This window comes from Lupinus angustifolius, chromosome LG06, assembly GCF_001865875.1.
Source record: "Lupinus angustifolius cultivar Tanjil chromosome LG06, LupAngTanjil_v1.0, whole genome shotgun sequence".
NCBI classification, from domain to species: Eukaryota; Viridiplantae; Streptophyta; class Magnoliopsida; order Fabales; family Fabaceae; genus Lupinus; species Lupinus angustifolius.
The window spans coordinates 5,382,686-5,410,590 of NC_032014.1; the positions used below are offsets into that span (position 1 = coordinate 5,382,686).

At 29.6% G+C, this 27,905-nt stretch overlaps 2 protein-coding genes and 2 non-coding genes across 4 annotated transcripts; 1 reads left to right on the forward strand and 3 right to left on the reverse strand.

The window, feature by feature from the left end:
• Window positions 2,218–2,291, reverse strand: TRNAV-AAC. The gene has a single exon. It is a non-coding gene; the product is annotated as a tRNA-Val (tRNA).
• LOC109349222 (protein DEK) lies at window positions 2,717–5,402 on the forward strand. The gene is made up of 4 exons (XM_019589950.1): window positions 2,717–3,331; window positions 3,928–4,129; window positions 4,477–4,998; window positions 5,085–5,402. Exons 1-4 carry the CDS (start codon window positions 2,779–2,781, stop codon window positions 5,167–5,169), a joined length of 1,362 nt encoding a protein of 453 aa, XP_019445495.1. The 5' UTR covers window positions 2,717–2,778; the 3' UTR covers window positions 5,170–5,402.
• On the reverse strand, window positions 6,091–6,163 carry TRNAR-ACG. Its single transcript has one exon. It is a non-coding gene; the product is annotated as a tRNA-Arg (tRNA).
• On the reverse strand, window positions 7,857–12,562 carry LOC109349223 (chaperone protein dnaJ 16-like). The gene is made up of 12 exons (XM_019589951.1): window positions 12,110–12,562; window positions 11,167–11,290; window positions 10,880–10,962; window positions 10,605–10,716; window positions 10,415–10,519; window positions 9,266–9,316; window positions 9,048–9,137; window positions 8,843–8,951; window positions 8,602–8,750; window positions 8,471–8,524; window positions 8,149–8,362; window positions 7,857–7,998 (listed from the first exon to the last, which is right to left on the reverse strand). Exons 1-11 carry the CDS (start codon window positions 12,244–12,246, stop codon window positions 8,150–8,152), a joined length of 1,227 nt encoding a protein of 408 aa, XP_019445496.1. The 5' UTR covers window positions 12,247–12,562; the 3' UTR covers window positions 7,857–7,998; window position 8,149.

The following is a 27,905-nucleotide window of genomic DNA, read 5'->3' on the forward strand; positions in this document are numbered from 1 at the left end:
GTAAAAGTATATACATATTAAATCATATTTATAAACTTATACGCAGGCGAATACTTTTTAAGGAAAAGAAAGAGCAACATTTTATAGAACGTATTTATGGTATAATGAAATGAAGTTATAGGTAGCGTTACTTTCTTTTTTACAGTTATAGGTAAATTTATAGGTAACGTTATTTAAGTTATAGGTAAATAGGACACACAAACAGAATTGGCTGAAATGAATGTTTTGTTTGCGAGTAAGGTTTTAAAAGGAAAATTAACTTTGTAAAACTTTCTCATGATTTAAGAGTTGGATAAAGGAGAGATTAAGGTTTTGGATGATCTCCACAACTCTTCATGTATTTATTTTTAAAATCTCCCTAATTTGGGGTTGTTGGAGATAAAATGTCAAAATAACTAAATATTTTTAGTAATATTATATATTTATTAATAATTGTTAATTATATTTTTAAAGAATAAATAACAAAAAAATTCTTACATTATTATCAATTTATCATCACTTGTCTAAATTTCAACCTCCTAAACAAAACACAAACACATAATCATAAGTTAATAACATTCAATCGTGAATCGAAATAAAAAGTCAAGGGTTACATTTTAATCTCCAAATCAAATTTGAAGAAAAGCCCGAATTCATGTGATTATAACAAAATCGTTATAAGATTTATGTGATATCATTCCATACTAAATACAGTTAAAATCAAGGTAGATAAAATTGACATCCATCAAAGAAGCCTCGTCTGAATCTTATTGAAACAAAATTCAATGAATGCATTTTGGTTTGGTTCATTCCTTTTGTTAAGATAATAATAGATAACATTAACAACACTTCCTATTTGAAGTGTTGTAGAATTGCGGCCCAATTTATTATTGTTCAATGTGCTAATCATAACATGAGTAGTAGTATTTGCTACATGATGCAATGTAGAATTACCATCCATTTTTTTAATGTTATTAGAATTAACAACACCTTGTATTTATAGTGTTATCATATCTATAGTTTGGAGTACCATTACCATCCCACAATTAACAACATTTACACATAAATATTATTGAATGCATGTTGTTAAAACTCATTTCTAGTATATGGTTAATGAATAACTCTATGTATCACTCTTAACAATAATAAATGATTTTTCAAGATAACAAAGATTTTTATTTCATCAGTCACGTAAAGATGATAAAACCTTTAAAAGTACTTTTTAAGGAAATATTTTTAAGTTAATATTCTTTCTAACAAATTAAAGAATTATCAAGTGAGTAATTTGATTATATGCCTCTGATTGCTTAATGTACTAGGCAAATTTCTCGCCTTTTTATTCATCACCATGACTTTAATTTGAGAAAATGTCATTGCCAAATTTTTACTGTGTCTTTTTGTGAGGGACATAAATATATATCCCTTATCCCCTCAATACATGAATAATAGCAATAATGTCCCCACAAAGCAGTATATATTTGCTTATATGATGTCATGTATGCTTGGTGATGATGACACCATATTATTAATTTCGATATTGTGTTTAGGTGAAATAACAGCATTTCTAAAGAATACACCTCATTACTAACCCAATGTTTGATAAATCAAATCAAGACAATGGACCAGGACAGTGTTTGTTAGGGAGCAAGAGTTCTATTTGAAATCGTATGCTAACAGCCGACAGAGACTCGTGACTACTATTAGGTGATAAAAAAGTTATAATGTCGTAGAATTTAGGCATGTAACAATGAATACATTAGAGATATAACATCAATTTGAAGAGTGGCAGATCAGTTAGATATAGGTGGGAATTATATGAATAGAGGAATGGCATTATGTTGGCTTAGATGGAAAGCTACTAAGCTAGTAATCAAGATTGCAGATATGGGGAAGCACTGAGAGAAGCATGTGGTGAAATAAATGCTCATATCATTTCAAAGTTGACGTAGGGGTATGTGTGGGATAATGTGCTGGCATAAGTGAAACAATCTATGGTGGCATGTTTTTGTCTAGCTGCAAAAACAAGCTATATAGGCTGGTGTTGCAATTGATGAAATTTGTTGTTGGGTGATCTAGCTGCTATCATAAAAGAAGCCCATGTATGATACAGTGAATAGAATATAACTCAATTTACATTTGAAGTGCTATCTAATGGGCTCATTGGCATAACAGAAACTCAAGTTGCTGAACATTTAAGTAGTTTACATGTTGAAAAGGAAAAACCGGAAAATAAGAGAGTGGCTTCGCCCGGACTCGAACCGGAGACCTTCAGTGTGTTAGACTGACGTGATAACCAACTACACCACGAAACCGAGATGTACACATTTTCGTAAGTATACTTTATCATAACGTTTTAAACGTTATTCTGTTTTCCAAATCTATTAGTTAATCCTCTCATTTAAAAATACTTCCAATTAGTTATCAAAATGGACCAATTTGCCTCAACAGTTAAGTCTTGTAGCTGGGTTTTGGTTAAACCAACATTAAACACATAATGTATATAATTTTTATATATTTTTCGTACAATATTTATATTTATTTATTATTACTTTTTTATTTGAAAATTAATATTAATTTAATAGATGATATGCCAATATTATAAAAAATACATTCACACTACGTATTAAATTCTTAAAAAAATTCAAACCCAATTATTAATTAAAAAATTAATCAACCGCGGCTTATTTAAAGTTTCCGTAATAAAACTACTACAAAAATAAGAGAATAATTTTAGCTTAAAAATCATATCCACTTACTGCGACGAAGAAGTGAACCCAAAAAAATCGAAGAAGAAAGACGATGCTCTGCGAAGCTGCGTTTCTGGCTCCCTACATTTCAGTGCCTGTTCTCACTCGCACGTGTCATTCTCTAACACCCACACGTGTTACTCACCCTCACCTCTCTCTCATTTCCTGCTTCAACCTCCAACTATTCCGGCAACCCCGCGTAATTTTACGCGCCGCCGCTTCCCGTGGTGGCAGGTTCGTCCCCAACGCTCCCTCTAGGAAGAAGGTAAGGCGGCGTGACTCTCGCGTCGTTGAAATTAACGAGGACGACGAGGATGATGTTAGTGATGAATATGAAGATGTAGAAGTAGAAGAAGAAGGAGATGATGATGATGATGATGATGATGATGTTGATGGTGATGAGATGCTTCCGTTGGACCAGATGAGGAAATGGTTTGATAAGAAACCTAAGGGTTTTGGAGAAGGGAAAGAGTACGATACCTCTGTTGAGGATAAGCTGCTTGAGGAATTGGAGAAGAGTAAAGAAGCTCAGGCTGAGAATTTGAAGAAGCTTAAGAACAATTTGGTTAATCCTGGCTCAGTCCAAACTGAACAAAAGAAGAAAGGTTATACCCACTAATTTTTTGTTTTGGGGGTTGTCCCCTGCTATACTTGGCATGTTCAAATTACTTCAAAAATGTTTCCTTTGGTGTAGTTTTTTATGTAGTTGTTTGATAGGGTTCTGTTATTGTTCTTTGTCTTATGTTGGTGATGTTTGCTAGATGTGCAACAATAACAGGATTTTACATATGGATTTTGTTATATATAGAACAAGACTCCATAGAAGGGTTAAAAAGTAGGGCATTTTGGTTATGCTCGTTTAGTGGACCCAAAGAGAATAGAACAGAACACAATCTTGTTCTGCTATCTTTGTGTGCCAAATGCTGTGACAATGTATGCATAAGGAATTGAGGATGCACACTGCACTTTAAAAGTTTTTAGTTTGTAGTATGTCTTATGGAGATTTAGAAGAATTTAAAGGCTTGTGGAAGAGAATGGTGGAATCTTGTTTGTACCATATACTTTTATTGTCGTTGTCTAATTGTGTTTGGTCTCTTGGATGAAACCAATGTCCAAGACCTTTGAAACATGGAGAGTTTGCTTCTCTTTTCTGCAGAGCCTACAATTTGACATCTGATTTTATCAATTACCGACTTTGCAGATGTTGTTCCAAGCGGAGGTCGAGTGCGCTTGGTAAACCTTCCAAAGAAAAAGAACATCCACAGGGATCTGAAATCTGCTCTCCAAGGGATTCCAGGCATAATGAATATAGTTCCAACTGTTTCTGGAAACAAGAAGACAAGGGACCCTGTCTGTAAGGGTTTTGCTTTTGTTGATTTCAAGCGTAAAGAAGATGCAGCTAAGTATGTTCTAGCCTCAATCTCGTACCTGCATGCCCCCCAAATAATAGTGAAAATAGGGAAAGTTACTTTAGTTCTATAATGCTCTTGTCATAAGTTTTTAAGTTTTGATGCATACCACTCATAACCCTTATAAGTGCTTCCTTTAAGACACTGTTATCAATACGTGAAATTAATAGAAGTTAGTTTGCAGCTTTTGGATATCTGATTCAAGTTTCTTCATGTTATCCTACTTGACTATACTGAAATGAGTGCATAAATATTCAGCGGTATTGCATACCATTATTGTTCCAGATTACTGTGCTAATATCTTTTAACTGAAATCATTGTTCTCTCTCCCCTTCTCTCAGGTTTGTAGAGTTATACTCTGGACAAGCCATTACCTTTGGTAAAATTCAGAAGCAGATAGAATGTGAGCTTGTGGATGCACAGTCTCCCTCTTCTACTTCTATAGGATTAAGCAAAAATCTTACCTCTCTTCCACTTCTCCCGGTATCTTCCTTTGAAGAAGATTCAAATGAGAATTCTAATACGGATGGTTCTGCTCTGAGTTCCTGGGATAAAACCACTTCGGATGATTCAGACTACTCCGATGATTCAGATTACACCGATGACATGGATAATGAGACATATGAAGAAGAACAGAAGGGTGTTGGAGACAATCAAGAGTCTGACACTGCTATGAACGTGGATTATGATAATAGTGTGGATATCATAATTGATTCTGAAAGTGATTTACTTTCCTCAGAGAAGGTTGACAAAAACTCCATAGCTGAAGAGAATTCATCTTCCAAAGTTAGACTGGAGCATAAAAAACCCAAAGAGAAAACAAAAAAGGTTTCAAATTCAGATGTACCTGGATCTGCAAAGAGGTGATTCCCTCTGCATGATTAACTGCTATAATATGATTTTCATCATGGTTGTCCATTTCTCATGTTTACTCTTTTGATTCTTCCAGGTTAAAGGTCAAGGAGAAGGCTGTGTTAAGTGATGTTTTCTCCAAATATGGATCAAAATCTGCCCTTGCTTCAAAGGATAGTTAGTTACTTTCAAATGATCAGATTGCTTAGTCTAAATTCATCATCCCATATGTTGAGTCCTAAAACTAAAAATCCACATTACATGCAGAGGGACTTACTTTCTTGTTGGCCATGGATGACAGTTTTTGGGTCAGAGTACAATCTAATAGCAGAGTAGGCAGTGGGGTATTATGAAAACAGTGATGGTGATAATGTATTATTTTCAATCTATATCAGAGCATTCCTTTTCTCAATAACTCTAAGGTAAGGATGTGAATTGGATGTTTATCAGGAGGATTTAATATGTATACACCGACAATATAACTATTTTTTACACTTTCAATCCATCATCTATCATTTATATGTTAGTCATCATTGACTGCCAAACAAAAGTAATCTAAAATGGATGATGTGTCGTCAGTATCATTTTTTTTACACTGGTAATCCACAAATATTAATTTTTTTACTTGATGATAGATGCAGACACCATATTAACTTTCATGTGAAGTGAAAAACTTGGGTGAAGATCTTTCAACATGAATACATTTGCACACAAGTCTTTTTCTCATCTCAAACCATTTAGGCATCTCAATTTTTATAGTTGTAGATAGATACTCCTTGAGTTTGATAATATTTACAGTGAGAGAAAAAATTGTTTTATTTCATTCATTACAAATGTAAGGTGTTAATTATTTTTAAAAAATCTTTTGACATCTCTGACTCCGAGCATTAGTAGAATTGGTTAAGTTTGCCAAAATGTAGTTATGATAAATTTTAGCAAAAAAAAGTTATGCTGGTATAAAGACTGAGTATTGGATAAGTTTGTTAATCATTCTACACAAGAGGTTTTTTTAAATTGCAATTGTGTACAAAAGTTTAAAAAAAGATATACTTATAGCCCTTTTCCTAAGCCCATATGGTATGAAAAATGAAAAAAAAGAAAAACGACTCCACTGGGGATCGAACCCAGAATCTCTGGTTCCGTAGACCAGCGCCTTATCCATTGGGCCATGGAGTCAATTATTAATACTGTTTGTACAAATTTTACAAGGATACGTTTTTATCCAATTTCACCAATTCACCACTCTGAAACTACACTGAACCACAATTCTCGATAGATTGATTATTGCGAGAAATATTAATATTATGTGCACATGTAGAATTTCAAAACTTCTAGCAACAAATTAAATTATCTCTATTTTTCTTTAGAGTTTAAATTTTATGCACTGTCAGGGTAAATTTTTTTATAATATCAATACATCATCTATTATTGATTTGTATTACTTTTATTTAAAAGTCAATAATGGTAAACATATGAATGGTTAATGATTTACTCACCGTCAGTATATATATTTTAAAAGAGATTTTGTGTTGTTCAGTATATACATTTACACTGGGTAAGTCTCATTGAGAGGTAGAATGATCAATTATTTATCATTCTAAAGAGTTTTTGTGTTGTTCAACCCTTGATAAGATCAATTAATGGCTAAACTAATAATTGCGACTAGACAACTAAAAATATATCAATTAGACCACATCTTAACTACCATTGCTTATCAACCCTTTATATTCTAATCTCATAAACAACAATGTTATACTTCAATGACCTCAAAATGGAAACTTAGTAAAGTATTTCATAAACTATACAAAAAGAAAAAAGAACATTTAGATCATTAAAGCCCAATTATTTCGATTCTCTACTAGTGACTTCAAAGTATTTGTTACTTCATTCCGGTTACATTCACTACAACTTTGCTATTGTGAGAAGGTACTCCAGTAATGGAGAAACAATTTATACGAAAGTACAAAAGAAAATATAAAATGAAATAACATTTGTATACTTATTAATTAGATTGATAATATATTTTTACGCTTAAGATTTAAAGAAAAAAGAATTTGCCTCTTCATTAAGCAAGAGGAATTTCACTCTCATAAAGCAAAAATTTAACCGGGCACATATGTTGTCTCACACTTAGTGTCACTCCATGTGTCATATCTTTGTGATTGGTTAAAAAATTACTTAAAAATTAAATTTTAATTTAAATATTTTTTCCAACCAATCACAAGGTCATGACACGTGTAGTGTGTGACAGCAAATGTGCATCCAAATTTAACATGTGATGGATCTTCAAAATAACCATTTACATTGGAATATGTGAAGATTAGATGAAGCAACTAGATGCGTGAATTTCTCATTACTTAGTGGTGTAAGATCTCACTAGATCCCCGTGATCTAAAAGGTCATATGCTTGAGTCCTATGAGTAACACTTGTTGAGATAGACAATCACACAATCCAAAAAAGATTAGTTCTTTGTCTATAGGTTAAGAGGATACCCCATGCCCATAGTACCAAAACAAAATATGCATAAGAGTTTAAATATAAATATCATTATTTAAAATAGACTGATCAGCACACCACACCCCTGTGTCGCCAACAAAATAACATCATTATCAACATGTTAGGTTATTAATAGAGGAAACACAGTTTAAACACCCTAAATGAGATTTCGGCAATCAAGCTACCTAGGGAGCATCTTTATCAACATGTGATCATATGGAGAAGAAATAAACACAAATACTACAAAGGAGGTCATCTTCAAGAAGTAACCTGAATCTGTTCTCCAAATATTTGCCATTACTTCACCAATGAATCAAACAATTTAGAAGTACAAATTCTTTAGATAAGCCACTGAGAGCAATTGACAAATTAAAAGGACAGTGGAAAAGGGATTTATACAAAACAATGAGTTGTTATCATCCTTGACATGCTTGAGTGCCAAATATAAATAAAACCTCCAAACAACATTTGGTTGGTGCTTCCGCAAAGCCTCCCTCTTAAGCTTGCAAAAGTGCTAAGCAATAAAAAAAAAGGTGCAGGCCAATAGATTATACTGTCACTGAGGGATTCAGAGTTGAGATGAAAATGATAACATAATGCATTACTTAACAATACATTAATATACAAGAGTGACAGAAGAACGTGCTAGTTCTCCAATTCTCACCTTAGCAGGCCTTTCTCTTATCAACTCTCAAGTGGATGTTATACCATTTCTTCTTCCTTGGACGATCTCTGATATTTCTCTTCTCTCTTACTTGGTCATCTTCTTTTGCCTCCTTGGAAGAACTTTTGATCCTGCTCTTACTTGAACTTCGTTTTAAAGGAGCGACAGTGTATGATGCATGTATTTCATTTCTTTGTTTTAGAAGCTCATCAATCTGCAGGAAAATATAAAGCAGAAGTTCAATGGAAATTGGTTAGTTTTTTTAAAAGGGAGAATAGGGAAGGGGGTGCTGCATTGAAAACCTTGAAAAAGAAAAACTCACGGCTTGCATTTCATGCGCATATCTGCTTGTCATCTCTGTAAATTGCGCCAAAACCTACGAAGACTAAGTGTCAGATTGATGAAAAGATACGTAATTAGAACCGTACACAATGTTTGTGTTAAAGCACAAACCTCTCGGTATTCTGTCTCAAACTTTGACATTTCTGCCCTTTTAGACAAAATTTGAGATTCTATGTTTCTTAAATTTTCTTTTTCTTCACTAAAAGGTGCAGCACACAAAGCTTCTATTGTATAGCTTGCACTTTTGAAAAAGTTGTCACCTAGAAAATTTTGACAGCATATAATAGTCAATTCCTATAGAGCACAATTCCAATCAACAAACAGCAATAGACATATAAAAGCATGTATTTACCATAAACAGCAAACACATGGGTGCCAGCCTTCAATTCTGTTAGTTCACAGGGCTGGAACCCATCCAGCTTTCTGAAAAATGATGTATCAGGATCCTTTGCAGCAGCTATCTGTAGCGAATTAATTCGATAAACAAACTTTAGAATGAAAAAGATGCAAAAAATAATATTTGAACTGAGTAGTATTTGTTTACAGTAGCGACTCACTGAGTTCAATGTTTGATCCAACCGATAAACAGGAAACCCAAGAAAATACATTCCAGCGGAGGTAGCCTTTCCCGTTTTTGCACTGTCTTCCTACAACAATAATTAGTGATGTGATAAAATGTCAGAAAAATAGTACTAACAGCCACTAACATCCGTCATCCGGTAACTAAAAAATACACCCCAAAATCTCTCACACACAGAGTAAAACAGACTAATACCTGGAGCGCAAGACTTAATCCACCATTGTCTTCCTGGTCAAAATATAATAACTGTGGAAAGCCAATTGATAAAAAACATTAAAAACAGATCGTTGAAAAATTACCAGATTAATGTTTTCGAAATACATAAAAAAATTCATATGAAATCAAGTAGAACAATAACTCAAATGTGCATATCAATGTGTTACAGTGTGCAAGGAAAAAATAATATATTTGAAACTGCAAAAAATGATGAATAAGATTGCAAGGCCAAGGGATATTTCATGATTCATCACTATTTTTGTAAAGAAATAAGATACAGAATTATTTTGATATAAGTCTTAACAAGAAATCATATAGCCAAACAGAAGCAATCAGACCTCGCTGATCAAGTGCACCTTAGGATCAAAGAAGTAATTTTGGGTTTGGTTCCATAACGTGTACGGAATTAGAAACTCCAAAACCATGAGAAATTTGGAATATTCTTGAATAACATTATGATTCATGTTTCAACTTCATATCATGAGCACTCTTGATAAAACAAGAGAGTTACTAGAGGATAGCAGTACCACAACTGCATATATGGAGCAGCATTATATCAGCATAACCCGCATCTAATGAAATTATCTAACCAAAATCTGGAGTACTCCAAGGAAATAATATCACTGTAATTGTTTGAGAAATGAGAATCAAAAGAATACTCTGAAGATTTATGGGAACAGTAGCCATCACAAGAGACTGAATTTTATTTTGAAGCAAAACTGGCATTGGAATTGCTGGTAAAGCAAACTAGCCAGACTAGAAACTCAAAAACCTATAGTAATCAGCACATGCAGAAGGAGCAGGAAAGTGAATAATAACCTTCCTAATTATTCAAACAGATCCAAGACATATGAAACCACTCAATCAGCATAGATTGTCAAAATATTACTCTGTTGGAAATGATAAGGAAGGAGCTCATTAACATGAAGAAATGGATATAACATAAATTCAGATTGCTTCTAAAATTTGACCAGTTGATTTATCTACAACACCCCACTAAACCCTTAAAAGTGATATTTTCGTGATTTAGAGTTCTGTGAAAAAGATCGAAAGGAAAGATAACTGGGTTACAGTAAGTTGCATGCAATCTTTGTTATAGACATAAATGCCACATATTTAAATTATAACCTTGAACTTGCTTTTGTCTGATGATTGCACTCGACAAACAAATCCAGCTCGAGCTTCCTCTTCTGTTATTGTAACTGAATAGAAGTGTGCACATTGCTTCTCAACCTGAAGATGAAGTCACAAAACAAAAATAAACAAAAGAAACTTGTGACTAAAGCGATAAATGAAAAAAAATAAAGCAGGAGCTCACCCTTTTAGATATAAAATGCCCCAATGGAAGTGGACGAATGGTCACTGCACCATTGAGTGCCTCTTCTAAAATAGTAGCAGATACAGTTGTCTTAATTGGAACACCAAGTTTACTGTCATAAATGCATAAATTTAATCATGAAAAGGAGGGATAATCAGAAGAACGAAAGGGAAGAATTAAAAACAAAAGGAAAGTTTTATTGATGTTTTTAAGCAGTCAATGAGAGAAAAGGACTTGACAGAGAATAGAAAGAGAAGCATATTCAGCCTTCAAACCTAAAAAGAGCTGCAAACATTGTATTCACAGCACCCAAACTTGAAAGGTCCAACTCCAACTCTTGGCTATCTGATTCAACAGCCTACACACAAACACAACCTTTTTCATCACTAACAATCAGGGTGGAGAGATTGAAGAATTATTTTTAACAATAATAAAAACAACAACTATATATTGGGGAGATTCATACAATACTGAAATATTTTAAAAACAATTAAAAATGTAAACCTGGAGGATTGATGACCCTCCAAGAGTCTTAATGGTTCATAATGTTAACTTATATCACCTCGAATCCAGCTGAGTCGTACTGACGGCGTTTATCAGGATCTGATAAGATGTTATAAGAAAAGGTAACCTCTTTAAACATATCAGCTGCTTTAGGATCATTAGCATTCTTGTCAGGATGGTATCTGAAATGAAATAGATTCAACCAATTAATAATTAATAATATAAACCGACACTGTGCAATGAAAAGAAGACAGGAAAAACAGTTAATTCAAGGAACCAGGGGGCCCTCAAGGAGAAATAATCTATTTCAGTAGTAAACCTCCAATAACTCATTAATTTTTACTGTAAACTGTTGAGTGCTCATATTAGATACATGAAACTAATACGATAACGTCAGCAAAGGCAATCTATCGAAAATCTCCTTCAGAAGGCTAAGTTGGGCTTAACTAGATAAACAATCGGCGAGGAGTAAAAAAATTAAAGACAAAAAGTGCTCTTCAAGTCTTGATAAAATCAAATGAAGGCAAACAATTGTAATCTGTGATTTAAAGTAGCCTTTTCTCTCTTTTCCCGTAAAAATATACTCACCTTAGGTTAATCTGACTTTTAGACAAATGAAACATACCTAAGCAACCAATAAAACAACCTTATATGTATCTTATTCCACATATATACCAGAATTTTTACTTCTCTGAACTGCTTAATATAAATTGATTTTACTTCAAGAATCTTGGTGGCACCTGTGCCAATCTATATATTGAGTAAAATAAAAATCAAGACCATGCTCAGGAATCATTACTTCGCCCAGTTTTAAAAAAATGTGAAAATAAAAAAAACGGTCACAGACCCAAGGAGAAGAGAAATCATTGCCAAAATGGCATCATAGCAAACATCCAAATGAATAATATAAGTTTTCAAACTTAACTCAACCATTATCAAATTCAACAAACAATAACAATGATTTAAACCTCAGAAATCACAAAGAAAATATATATACATACTTAAGAGCCATTTTTCGATAAGCGGTTTTGATTTCCTGATCAGTGGAGTTGCGTGAGACGCCGAGAACCTCATACGGGTCCCGTCGGAGCTGCATCGCACCGTCGTGCTTCTCCGACTTGGACCGATTCCCCGGCATCCTAAACGACGTCGTTTTCTCCTTTCTTGTTTTCTTCTCTCCAAAAAACCCTAAAAATCAGGTTCCACCCCCTTTTCCCCTTAAGTGTCAGCAAAAACAGAAATAGAAAGAACAGAGAAATAGGGTTTTCCCGCGTCTGGTGAGGTATTGTGGGAAATTCATTGAAAATGTTATTACTGAATGATGAAAATGGAAATCGTAGCTATTAGATCCATAAACTCCATGGACCCTGGTCCGAGTTGGAGTTTTTGGAGAGAGAGAAGAATGAGACAGAAAAAATCGAGGACGATAAATTGGGGGGAAATTAAGTAATGTTTTTATCTTTCTTTTTGTTTATTCATTTAAAATTTGAAAAAATAAACGAAGATTCGGAAACGAATTATGTTGCTGGTAAAGTACGCTATGTGCGTAGTGCGCACGGGGTCGAGGTTGACACCTGACAATTCCATTTTATCTTACAACCTAGATGTGAAGGTCAGTAATAAAATGAGACAGCTCATTTGTAGCTGTAGTTTTGTTGTTTATTATGGTTGAGTTTATTTAATCAGATTGTGATGTGATTATATTTTTTATATATTTAGTTCATGTTTACGTTACATATATTTTAATTTAATTGTATTTTTTCATTAATTTAATTTATTAAATTATGACTTTTTCAGCTTTGTATGATTAGTTTAATATATTTAAATTTTTTAATTTATTATACATATTTGAATGCATTGCTTATTATAATTAATGTTATTGAATGGTGTACTTTCATGTATTTAATGCATTTAAACTTTGGAGAGGATTCTTTTACTCAATGAATAAGTTAAAAAACATTATTTTACATCTTAGATATTAATTCTAAAAAATATAATAATTTAAAATATAATAATTTGAATTAGTAAATAGATCTGTACCATTAAATTTTACTAGAATTCATGACTAATATATAATTATGTTTATTTAACTTATTTACATTAAGTAAAATACCCGCTTTGAACTTATATGAAATAAGAGAGTTAGAAAAACAAATTGTATTATCAAGAATCTCACATTTCATATGTAAGAAATTAATATCTTTTATATTATGCGACTGTCTATCTTAACCAATATTATTAATAGAAATAAAAATATTGATCTTTTGATCAATGTAAGAACATTTTATATTACTATAACAATGTTTTGTTTGAAGTTAACAAAAAGTTAATTAAGCCAGACTTACCAGCTTGATATATGGTTTTATATGGAAGTAGGAATAAATTTAGTGGATAAAGGAAAAATTTAAGAGAACCAGTGAATTTAGTTTTTTCAAGGTATATTTATATTTATTTAATAATTTAAGCTAATTTTTGGGTTGGGTTACCACAACCTTTTTAAAGGCATTTAATAGTGATGCATGATTGATTTAGATGATAGATGTTGTGATATTGTAGATTCAAACATAACTATATTTTTAAAATTACAGTTTTGTATAAAATTATATGGCAGATATTTATATTTTTAGTTTTTTTTAAATAATTATTACAAAAAACCAACCTTCAATTAAGACTCTGATATTATTTACTGGGATACCATTTTAGTAATATAATTTAAAACATTTATTGGTTTTAAGGATTTATTTGAAGACTTTTAAGATGTGACAAACTGACAGATAAAAAGGCGTTCAGCTTTGAAAACTTTTCTGTTATTCCCTGTATTTGTGGTGGTCATCCTACATTAATGAACGGAAAAAAAGAGAAAAGCTAGGTGCATGTGGTATCAATTTAAAATTTTAAATAATACATAACTACTATTATTATTATTATGTATATAAAATAATTAAAATGAATACATATAGAAAATAAAATAAGATCAAATATTGTCAAATAATTAATATTGTGAAAATGTAAAAGAATATGAGGAAAAGGCAAAATAATATTAATTAGAGTCCCATTTGGCAAGGTAATCTACCTGAGATTAGTATGGTTTGACTAAAGAAGGCAAATTATTTTTGTGACGTATACAAATTGGGAAGTGTATATCTGCAAATTTAAAATTTATTCTTTCAAAGTATTTTATGTGGAGTTGAAGATATACTGATGCTATAGGCTCTTAAAAATTTTGTTTAAAAATAAATTTAATCATAAGAATTAAGTACATATATCACTTAAAATAACACTTGTCATCTTCATGTAAGTAGAAAATAATGTATATATGTGCCATTTTCCTATAGTTATTATAATTTTTAATTAGTCTAATTTATGATGGGATACCCTATAAATTACTTTTGTTTTTATAAAAAACTTATTTTTGTTTTTCAAAGAAGGACTCAGATCAAGAGTACGCACAGACTCACTTCAATAGGTGGTTTTTACTTAATGATTATTAGTTTTACCCATTTTCTGTAATTTAAGCAATTTTATTAATATCTTGTATTAAATATACGATAAGTAGCATAACTTATTGCTTACTCATATATTTTACATATTTTCTAACTTAATGTCGCATATAATTTATAAGCAACTTCTCAATAGAGTTCTGGAAATGATCAATATTGCTATTTAAGTGGTCCGATGACCATACAAAATTTAAGCAACAACGACGTGAAAATTTTAAACGACCCATGAAAGTTACAGTAGTTATTCGTTATTCAAAAGTTGTATCCATTTTAAAATTCGTTGTCATTCAAATAATATACGTAGACATGAATAATTTTTAAATATGGAGAAATAATGTGGACAGTTTAATTATTAAATGGGGGTGAGTTTGGGGTGCTCGTCCTCACAATACCAGATCTACCGCACCCTTTGCCCATTCAAGCACCCTCAAGTGTGTTATAATTTTGTAAGTTATTTATTGTTGGAAAATGACTTTGATCGAGACGAGTATTTATGTAGAGAAAACTAATAAAATTTTAATTTTAATTAATACATAGTCATAAACTATAATACCAAAAAACATAAATGTATTACTCTCTAAATATAACTTGTTGGTTATATATTCATACAAGTTTTTATCTAAGTCTAGTGAATAGTCTTTGTTATCATTGTGTCATTCATCTTTTTTCTAAATTTTAAAACATTTTCAATTAATTATACATGCTAATTAGGTTGTACATATTAATAAAAGTAATTATTACTTCTTAATTTAAAAATATTATAATATTATATCTTCTACTTATTATATACATTTCATATTTTTTATGTCTTAACCTTTTCATATTATTTCATATTTCTTGATACTTTAGAAACTCAATACATATTATACTTTATTTTTCAATCATATCCTTATTTATGATTCCTCTTTCCACTATCTATTTCTCTATTTCTTTTTAATGTATATTAAATGAAGTTATTTCAGTAAAGTTGTGTCAAATTTATAAACTATATATAACCTTACACATCAAAATATATAAAACAAATGGAAATATTCCTTTGTTGATATTGTTAATGAGAACCATAAAAATAGATATGATAGTCAAATTTTTTATTAATATGGTTAAATGACGAAACATCTAATTAATATATATATATATATATATATATTTTGCATAAAAATGTAACATGTCTTAGAAAAGGATCATTAACATTAGGGCTGACAATGAACCGAACTAACTCGGTATTCGTTCGAAGTTCGATTCGTTATTTAACACGATAAACTTGGTTCATGAACCAAATAAGTTGAACTTGAGCTGGAAATTGAGATCGTTAAATAAACGAGTCAAACTTGAGTTGTATATAGTTCGTATGCAGCACCTTCATACTACATCATCAATTAAAATATATATAGTACATATTAAATCTCTCCAGCTTCTAAGTTTTTATTTCTTTCTCTAATTGGTGTATGACTTTTTTATAACATATCAGATGATGTTGTTTTTGAACCATAGAAGATAAAACTACGCTTGTGTACAACAAATGGATTATACCCATATATTCCTTTATGATATATTTTCAATATAACTAAATAAAAATAGCATAATTAGGTTCTAGGAAGATCTTATAAAAATGTGAATTAGAAGAAATCTCTTTAATTTATTCATACGTACTCTTATATATTTATTTATATATATATATATATATATATATATAAATATATATATACTAATTTTTATGTTTATTATGACTCAAATATTACTTTTTAATTTTTTATATTTATTGTTATTATATATATAAACAAGATTATTTATATATATATATATATATATATCCTTTTGCAGTATTTTTAAAAAATTAATTAATTATTTGAGTTGTCCAAATGAACTATTCGAGTTGAACTGAAGAGTTCACGAAGTTTAACCGAGTCGAACTCGAGCTAAAAAAATAACTCATATCGAACTCAAGTCAAGTTTCAAGCTGAGTCAATCTTTATCAAGCCGTTTCCATCCCTAATCAAAACCTTTTACAAGATGTCTTATACCTTATCTTAGTAATTATTATTCTTTCCTAATGAAAATTATTTTTCTTCTTACAAATAAGAAACTAATATTTTTAGCGTGGTTCCTCCTAACAATCTGGATATGTGATCCACATTGATCAAACTTTGATCTTTGAAATTTTACAATACCTTGAGTCAAACAAACGTCACACTAATGGACTAACTCGTAGCTGGTTATATAGTAATTATTATTGCTTAACTCATTTTCATAACCTTAATAGGCAGGAGTTATAAAATTATCCATGGTGACAATATACGGATATGAAAACAATATCTTAACTTACGTTTAGAGGAAGATCACAATCGAGTTAATACTTTTTGTTTTAGTTTTCCCCTCAAAATGTTTCTGCCTATAACAAAAAAAAAATACTTTTTAAAGTTTGTTGTGGTGGTGTTAAAATGAGATAGAGTAAGTTTTATTGCAATAGTAAAGTTATTTGTTTTATCAGCTAAAAATTATGAGTTTAAATCCTAAAAATTACTTTGGTGTATGGTTATATATTTATCCTCCTGAAAGTGTACTATATGAGAATTTCATGCACCTAAAAGTCCTTTCTATGCTGGTAAAAAGAGAGCAAAGGTTGATCCATGATTTAGAGGTTGGCACTCGGCACTATTGGAGTGATTTAAAGTGGAAGGATGAAATCCTTAATTTAGTAACAATATATGTGAGTAGATTAACAACTATTACACTGGTAACATAGATTATCACTTAATCAGTTAATCAAAATGAGGTGGGAGAGTATCTTAGCCCACCTAGTATTTCATTTTTTGTCTTATAATTTGTGTCACTTTATGTATTATGAATTTTGATTGGTAAAAAAATTAATTAATAATTAAACTTTTATCTCATATATATTTTTTCCAACTAATTACATCTCATACTACACAAAGTGACACATATTATAGTGACATAGAAATGATGTCCTTAAGCATTTCTCAATGCATGTATCAAACCAATTATAATATGTCACATCACTTTAAAAAATTAAATATTTATAATTTTATCTATTTTCATTTTATTGTAATTGGTTGAAGACATTCAAACATTAAATCTCCATCCCATATTATAGCACAACATATGTTCACTCCACCTGAATGAAGATCACTTGTCTCACTTTCTATCTCATTGTGTTTCAATCCAATCAAAAGTTATTACATACTCAAAAATAAAAATAATAAAAACAAAAAATAATTTTTTATCTTATTTAATAAGATTTGATTGGTTTGAGATATGAAGACTAAAATATGTGTGGATAGAAGATCAAGTTCCACTTAATCAACACTCAGTTGCTTTGATTGACGTGCCTCATTAGTTCATTATTACAATAAGCTGATTAGTCGCCTAAAAGGATGTCTCAACTCTCAACCTTAACTTAAAGCCTATCTAATTAAGAATCAGAAGTTCAAAAAACTAAACACTTGTTATTTTTTTCAAAAACAAAAAACGCACGTATGTTCTAGAGTGCTCTTTTGTTTCTGTGGGATTTTTAAAACAGTTGTCATATATATGTTATTAAAAACTGGAGAAATACAAGAAACTGTGTGTTTGGGATGCAATTTGCAATGTCCAAACTTAAATTTGTAAACCTAAGCTTATTTGTGAGTATTGTTAACATATATGGCAAATCACAAAATTCACTAGTAAATAAGTTTTAACTCCAAACCATTGTTTGGGATGGTGTAAAATTTATTTATTTATCGTTTCTTAAAACTCAATTTAAATTCTTAAATATTATTTTCCACATAATAACCTTTAAAATTACCAATTTTCACTTACCATATTTTAACATATAATATTTATGCCAATTTAATTTATATTTCTTATTTAATCTAAATTGTGTTGTTTTTACTTTTTAGTAAGGGTTATGTTTTTAATTAAATAATTTTACTACTTTTTAATAAATTAACACATCAATAGTCATTTCATTTTTATAATAAGTGGAAACATAAATGATAATTTTTTTAAGGGAAATGTGCTAATTATATGTTTAAAACTTATTTTGAATAACACAATCCAAACAACACTAATTCTATCAATAAAAGTGTTTTAAACTTTTAATCATAATGAATCCGAACATAATTCATCAAAGTTATTTTTATTAAAAGTTAGTTTGTAAAACTCAAATCTTCAATAGAATCCCAAACACACCATGACAAAACAATGGACATGATGTAACTAGTAAGATATGTCACACTGATGGATTTCAGAATTTTGTTTGTTGAACCTCAGGTCATACAAACTTCTCAGGCGGGGCATAGAAAAAAACTTCTATGCATATGCATGGAACGTATGTAACACATCGTATCTGAAGACAAATATATTCTATAATTTTTTATGTTACTAGTTAAAATTAAATTTAATTAAAATTAAAATATGAATATGTTGTTAATATCTTATTAGTCGTTTCTATATGGTTTCGTCTCCATGCAAGTCTTTCTCGCGGAGCATATGGGATTTGACTAATTTGTGAAGTATACAACTTGAGGATGAATGTCTTCAAAACTGAGTTGTAGAGATTTGAGATCTTTGGTTAGTTCAATTTTCAAAAGTGAGGTCAGTTATAAGTGTTGTGTGATATAACTAGTTTATAGTCTAACTTGGTGAGTTTTGTTGGCCACTGTGGCTATTGTCACTAATGAGATGACGAGGAGTACTGATAACAATATATGGTGTGAAAAATATGTTGATCTTGAAAGCTATTCTTACAACAACGACAAAATCAAACAGACTTCTGGCATTAATTTTTATCACGGGTTTGACAAAAAACGCATCATAACTGGTCCCAGATAACCAATTTGTACTCAGTCCTCACCCAAGCAACAAGTAGGAGACTTCACATTCAAAGTACTTGTAGCAGAAAAATCACATATGCATATAAATATACATAAATATATATATTGCGAAATAATAAACCAAATAGGACAGGGACATGACATGCCCATCGATGGTCCACATTCCTCACACACATACATGCAGTCGAGGTAGCATTCATCTGGGTGTACAAACTCTCTTCCCTAAACGACAAAGGAAATGACAAGCTAACTGATGCTACTCTAACTAGATTGGAGACTCAAACACAAATATATTATTGTACATAGTTACATAGTTCTATCATTTAACCTATATATTGGGTATATCATATAGGTTTTAGCTTACCAAGTTCATCATATATTAGTACAAAAAACAACATAAAACTATGTACTATGTACCATAATTATTGATATCAGAACCATATAACTATATCTATTTTTCATGTATATCTATTGTAATACACTTAAACTATACTATCATTTAACATATTTAAACAAAAAATCATCCTGAAAGTGCCTTTAATTTAACCATAGAAAGATGGCATGTGTCAGTAACATCAGTCAGTTTGCGATATAGTTGGAAGGATTTGTAAGTTAATTTATTAGGAGAATATTATCTTGTATATGTTTGTATTTCATCAAGTGTCATACTATATCGTTTAATTAACTTGACGCATTCTTGTGTGAGTATACACCAAACTGTTTAGGGTTTTCAGCAGAAATATTGGCCTTGCAAGCAGCCATGTAGCATGGAATCCAGCGTAGACTGATCCATTACAGCGGGACTATTCTGATCCCTTTCCGATACTGGAAAAAAATCTTTCTTTTTTCCCTTTTATAAAAAGGGAATGTTAGTTACCGAATTGGACTAATAAATATATATTCCTACCTACCATCGGGTAGTTTGATTCAGATGTTACATGTATTGTTCCTCTTGAACAATGACTTGAGTTTAACTATCATGTGTGAACTGTTGACAGTTACTTACTATCATTATGTTTTACACGTTCTCTCAACTGGGACAAAATCGTCTCATGTGGGAAAAAAACTGTAACTATTCCAAATTTTATTTAACTTGATGCAATTAGTTATGTGGATTTGAGGTTACAATTCATTTTCACTAAACAGAATTATTACGGAAAGGCGATGCATTTTTCACAGCGTAGTTCAGAACTTCAGATTAATAGATCAACAAAAATGTTTCTTCTTTAAAAAAAAAGTAAATGCACAAAAGAAATAAACATAGAATGCAAGTATGACAAAAAATAAAGATAAAAAGTGAAGGGTCGGTTGGTGCTTCAGGAAAATGCAAGGAAAACTTCTGAGTAATTAATTAAAAACTGACTTTCTGAGTGTGGGGTTTCATGCAATTATTATTGACTTTCAACCTTCAAGTTTCAACGACATATCTAATCTAATGTTCCTTAGCTATAAGGGAGGGTTTGAATCCTTTTCAACTTAGATGTTTAGGAATGAAAGTGTGAGACAGGTTTGCTTTTGACATTAGATATTGTCTTGTCTTAAAGGAATGAAGAAACTAATCAGAAGGCTACTAGCTACCTAAATATGAAATCCTCTTTTCCTTACCCTTGTCTCCTTAATTACTATCACATCGTAGAGACAATGATGCAACACCTTAATTTTTATTACTTAAAAAATGAAATGAAACATAGCTGAACTGAAAAATCAAGGTTTTGAAGTGGGAAGAAATCACGGGCCAAAATTCTAAGTCAGTAAACTTGGAATTAATTGGAACGAAGAGCAACAAATTTAACATGTTCCCTAAAATGCTGCATCAGGCATGTGATATATACAGTATACAACAACAGAATTTTTCATTGCTCGTCAAAATTTTTTACATATAAAAAATAAAAATGGACGAGCATATTACGAAATGTAGTAGAACCAATTTCGTTTAGGAAAAATATTGAGAGGGTTTTTTGTCTAGTGTACTCTAGTGGGGAGAGTTCACATATTTGGACTACCCTAACAATTTTACTCCCGAAAATAGGCCTCCAATCAAAATCATGGCTGGGCTCAGCAAAATGTAGGCCAGTCCAAGATTGAATACATTGTGTAATGTAAAAAACTAAAAATAGATTCTGAAATGTTGAGTAAAGATTTATACACAACTACTATATTATTTACTAATCATTTGAATTACTTGTATTTAAAAGATTATTAGATATAAATTATGGATGATATAGTGTAATATAAAAAACTGATCATATATCTATTTTTCATGCTATATTATGTTAGCAAATTAATCTCTACCTGTTAATCATAAAAGTGATCCATATATAAAGTTGATATGTCTCGCTTGGAATGATAAATGAAACTTTGGTAGGATTAAAAATAATTTTAAACTTTATTAAGAAGAAATATTGAATGAGATGTGTTACCTTTCTAGGGTTAAGATAATTTATAAACTAATTTATTAAATGGGTATGATATGGAACATTTCTTTCTCTAGTTATGGACTTATGGTTAGTCTGAGTTATTGTGTACATATTTTATTTGTTTGATGCGCAAAATAAATCTGGACATGACAGCAACTAATTAAATTGTACATAGGTTGTTAATCAATATTTAATTAAATAAATTTGTGCATAAATATACTAGGCCAATAACATCACTAATTTTACGTTGATTATTGTAAGTAATTGTAAGTGAATAATATAGGAATTTGAAATTCTCCTTACTCATCAGGTAGAGAAAGTTCTGAATGCCCTTTTATATTTGTAACATAATGGAATGTATACCTTCTTATTATAGAGTTTAAAATCTATATAATGATAATGTAAAGTTTTTTAGATTGTTAGTACATCATTTACTATTAATTTATATTACTTTTGTTTACGAATTAATAGTAATTAATAAATCAGTGGTGAATGATTCACTAACAGTGTAAAAACACTTACACTAATATACATATTAAATCTAAAAAATATTTTTTACCAATGTATAATTTTAGAGATTTTTGTGTGCCAGACTGCCAGTGTAATTTTATGAGCTATTTTTTTATTTCTTTCGATCATAAATCTTCAAAAAAAATATTTCATTTTGATTTTTAATCTTTTTAAATAGTAAAATTGGGAGGGGGATTCACTGCTTTAAATAGTAAAATTGGGAGGTTTGAATTAGTTAACATACCTAAATTGTTACATTTCCATAAAATTAATGGATAGAATGAGAAGTAAATTAAGAAACTCTACTATTCAAATAAGTGGATCTTCTCTCTCATAAATTTATTGTTTTTACTTTCTACATAGCTTTAGTCTTTAAGCTCCGGCGTCATCCTAAAAAACAACTAAATACTAAACTATTGTTAACTATTTTATGTATCATCGGTATGACTCTCACACCCGTATTTTTAATTGGGTGTGCTAATGTGAGTCTTATCAAAATTTTCACCAGCTTTTGTTATTCTAACCGTAAGTTTAAATAAAAATATTATATAATCAACATCATGGAGGTATAAATTAATCTGAATCGTGCATATCTCCCCAAATCTTAAAAAGTACGCATGTGGTGTTAATATTATACAAAATAATTTATATATATTAACAGTTTAAGAGTCTTACACTTTTAATACATCATTAACTATTTATTTGTTAATTATTAGTATGTTTTAAGTAAATATTATACAAATAAATAACTTATAATGTATTAATTATATAAAAGCTTACATCATATATATTAAATTCTTAGTATTGAATTACAAATCAATACTCACGCCATGTTTTAATTATCTTAAAAAATTATAAGGGCACGCACTCAATCCTTTTATGTACTCAATTAATATACCCAATACATAAAATAAATTTAAGATAATGATGAAGAGGAAGTTCTTTATACAATAGAAAAAGCCATTCTAGCTTGCATGAAGTCATATATTCTTCCCATAGGGTGGATTCAAAGATCAAGTGAACTTGTCAATTCAATTTGCGTATAATAATCACATATGCCTAATAAGAACACAATTTTAATTAAATTTCTAATGCAAATGGGTTAAATACAATTATTAATTGCACATAAAAACACTTATTATTATGAATTTAATATATATACATAAATAGTGCAAGCATTTTTAAATTGTCAGCAATCAATCATAATTCATATGTTAATTATCATTGATGCTCAAACAAAAAGTAATATTACACATTAATGATAGATGATATGTTGAAAGTGTAAAGTTTACACCACCCGTACATAGATTTTAAACTGTATTATTATACTAAAAATGTAAATAATCAACTCAGTGCATGTCACACGCATCCTAATTCCTTTACATTAAATATATATTGCTTTATTTTGCAACAAAAAAATGAGAATCATAACTAATTATTGGAATAAAACCAAATTATTCTTTACCACCCCACTTAGTTTTGTCTTGCTTCCTCGGCTGTTTCCCCGCGCCCTTTTGGTTTAGACAAAGATTTTCATGACTATCATCAAGCTTCACTTTTTTTCCCATTGTTCGATTATACGAATCGTATATTTTATTAGATAATTATGTATAAGTTTATATAACAAACACTAAAAGAAAAGTTGAACATCAATGAACTAATCAAATAATATTTAGTATGCAAGTGTTATTAATACCGAATAATAATAATAGTGATTCAAATGATAAACCTTAAAACAATAAATTTGGATCTTACAATTATAATGAATAACTATAATTAAAAGTTAGTTGTTGGTCATGCAATCACTTAAAAAAGTTACATATGTTTAATCTTAATCATTTAAATAATATTTAATCATCTATATTAATTGCTTTCATTTCTCACGATAACTATTGTTCTTAGTCATTTTATAATCTTGAATTGCTAATCATCTAGTGAAAGTATTGGTAAGATGATATAATTCAACAAATAGTACACCAATTAAACCGTATATAAATTAAAATAACAAATATAAACATTATTATTTATAATAAAATTCACTAAAGGCTTATGTACAAATATCTACATGTTAAAAATCTTTTAACATATAGTTTTAAAATTATATAAAAAAGTCATGGAGAGATTGATTTTGATAGATACGCTATAGTTTAACCAAGTTTAATGACCAAGTTTAATTAATATTTTTTTAATTATGACATATTAATTACATGTATGATATATGTATTGTATAAATATGGAGACTGGTTTACTAATTGAACTGATTGGTAAATACCATATAACATGATTTGATTTGGAGGATTGGTGCTGTCATAAAATATGTAAATGTGTATTTTTATCATTTATTCCAAGTTAAGATTAAGGATGATGTTAAAATGTTAGGAGATATTCACAAATATTTTTGATGAATAAGAAAGATGAGATATTTATGATGAGAAAGATAAGAAAAGCTTGAAGCTTAAAGAAGAAGAAAGAAGGAGAAATAATGAAATCATAGCTTTATTGAATTGAAAAATATTTCTCCTCATCATATTGAATTGAATGAATGATAATTTACGGTGAAAGTAAACTATATATACATGTAAACAAAACTTAAATAACTAAAACAATTAAAACTAACTCTAACTATAAGTAGCCTGATACTCAACCCAAATACTAAAATATAGTTCAAAATATATTTCCACAGTCCCCTCAAGCTGGAATGTATCATGCATTCGAAGCTTGAAAATAATTGTGTTGAACACGATCATATACTCTAATACCTCCTCTAACTGGTGAATGAATCCTTATCTCCCAGTCTTTAAATATGAATATGAAGCAATATTGACACTTAACTACCATAGGCAGAAGCAACTCCATCCAAAGCTTAACCATCTAGTTTGAAATTTTATGAGCTATTTTTTTATTTCTTTCGATCATAAATCTTCAAAAAAAATATTTCATTTTGATTTTTAATCTTTTTAAATAGTAAAATTGGGAGGGGGATTCACTGCTTTAAATAGTAAAATTGGGAGGTTTGAATTAGTTAACATACCTAAATTGTTACATTTCCATAAAATTAATGGATAGAATGAGAAGTAAATTAAGAAACTCTACTATTCAAATAAGTGGATCTTCTCTCTCATAAATTTATTGTTTTTACTTTCTACATAGCTTTAGTCTTTAAGCTCCGGCGTCATCCTAAAAAACAACTAAATACTAAACTATTGTTAACTATTTTATGTATCATCGGTATGACTCTCACACCCGTATTTTTAATTGGGTGTGCTAATGTGAGTCTTATCAAAATTTTCACCAGCTTTTGTTATTCTAACCGTAAGTTTAAATAAAAATATTATATAATCAACATCATGGAGGTATAAATTAATCTGAATCGTGCATATCTCCCCAAATCTTAAAAAGTACGCATGTGGTGTTAATATTATACAAAATAATTTATATATATTAACAGTTTAAGAGTCTTACACTTTTAATACATCATTAACTATTTATTTGTTAATTATTAGTATGTTTTAAGTAAATATTATACAAATAAATAACTTATAATGTATTAATTATATAAAAGCTTACATCATATATATTAAATTCTTAGTATTGAATTACAAATCAATACTCACGCCATGTTTTAATTATCTTAAAAAATTATAAGGGCACGCACTCAATCCTTTTATGTACTCAATTAATATACCCAATACATAAAATAAATTTAAGATAATGATGAAGAGGAAGTTCTTTATACAATAGAAAAAGCCATTCTAGCTTGCATGAAGTCATATATTCTTCCCATAGGGTGGATTCAAAGATCAAGTGAACTTGTCAATTCAATTTGCGTATAATAATCACATATGCCTAATAAGAACACAATTTTAATTAAATTTCTAATGCAAATGGGTTAAATACAATTATTAATTGCACATAAAAACACTTATTATTATGAATTTAATATATATACATAAATAGTGCAAGCATTTTTAAATTGTCAGCAATCAATCATAATTCATATGTTAATTATCATTGATGCTCAAACAAAAAGTAATATTACACATTAATGATAGATGATATGTTGAAAGTGTAAAGTTTACACCACCCGTACATAGATTTTAAACTGTATTATTATACTAAAAATGTAAATAATCAACTCAGTGCATGTCACACGCATCCTAATTCCTTTACATTAAATATATATTGCTTTATTTTGCAACAAAAAAATGAGAATCATAACTAATTATTGGAATAAAACCAAATTATTCTTTACCACCCCACTTAGTTTTGTCTTGCTTCCTCGGCTGTTTCCCCGCGCCCTTTTGGTTTAGACAAAGATTTTCATGACTATCATCAAGCTTCACTTTTTTTCCCATTGTTCGATTATACGAATCGTATATTTTATTAGATAATTATGTATAAGTTTATATAACAAACACTAAAAGAAAAGTTGAACATCAATGAACTAATCAAATAATATTTAGTATGCAAGTGTTATTAATACCGAATAATAATAATAGTGATTCAAATGATAAACCTTAAAACAATAAATTTGGATCTTACAATTATAATGAATAACTATAATTAAAAGTTAGTTGTTGGTCATGCAATCACTTAAAAAAGTTACATATGTTTAATCTTAATCATTTAAATAATATTTAATCATCTATATTAATTGCTTTCATTTCTCACGATAACTATTGTTCTTAGTCATTTTATAATCTTGAATTGCTAATCATCTAGTGAAAGTATTGGTAAGATGATATAATTCAACAAATAGTACACCAATTAAACCGTATATAAATTAAAATAACAAATATAAACATTATTATTTATAATAAAATTCACTAAAGGCTTATGTACAAATATCTACATGTTAAAAATCTTTTAACATATAGTTTTAAAATTATATAAAAAAGTCATGGAGAGATTGATTTTGATAGATACGCTATAGTTTAACCAAGTTTAATGACCAAGTTTAATTAATATTTTTTTAATTATGACATATTAATTACATGTATGATATATGTATTGTATAAATATGGAGACTGGTTTACTAATTGAACTGATTGGTAAATACCATATAACATGATTTGATTTGGAGGATTGGTGCTGTCATAAAATATGTAAATGTGTATTTTTATCATTTATTCCAAGTTAAGATTAAGGATGATGTTAAAATGTTAGGAGATATTCACAAATATTTTTGATGAATAAGAAAGATGAGATATTTATGATGAGAAAGATAAGAAAAGCTTGAAGCTTAAAGAAGAAGAAAGAAGGAGAAATAATGAAATCATAGCTTTATTGAATTGAAAAATATTTCTCCTCATCATATTGAATTGAATGAATGATAATTTACGGTGAAAGTAAACTATATATACATGTAAACAAAACTTAAATAACTAAAACAATTAAAACTAACTCTAACTATAAGTAGCCTGATACTCAACCCAAATACTAAAATATAGTTCAAAATATATTTCCACAGTCCCCTCAAGCTGGAATGTATCATGCATTCGAAGCTTGAAAATAATTGTGTTGAACACGATCATA

Bases quoted from the DNA above. Each gene is read 5' to 3' on its own strand.
- LOC109349223 (XM_019589951.1), bottom strand. From the start codon at position 12,246: ATGCCGGGGAATCGGTCCAAGTCGGAGAAGCACGACGGTGCGATGCAG. The intron at 9,317-10,414 runs GTTATAATTTAA...GGCTTTCCACAG, and splicing joins CAGACAAAAGCAAGTTCAAG to TTATTATATTTTGACCAGGA. The intron at 8,952-9,047 runs GTGAGTCGCTAC...AATTCGCTACAG, and splicing joins TGGATCAAACATTGAACTCA to ATAGCTGCTGCAAAGGATCC.
- LOC109349222 (XM_019589950.1), top strand. From the start codon at position 2,779: ATGCTCTGCGAAGCTGCGTTTCTGGCTCCCTACATTTCAGTGCCTGTT. The intron at 3,332-3,927 runs GTTATACCCACT...CCGACTTTGCAG, and splicing joins AACTGAACAAAAGAAGAAAG to ATGTTGTTCCAAGCGGAGGT. The intron at 4,999-5,084 runs GTGATTCCCTCT...TGATTCTTCCAG, and splicing joins GTACCTGGATCTGCAAAGAG to GTTAAAGGTCAAGGAGAAGG.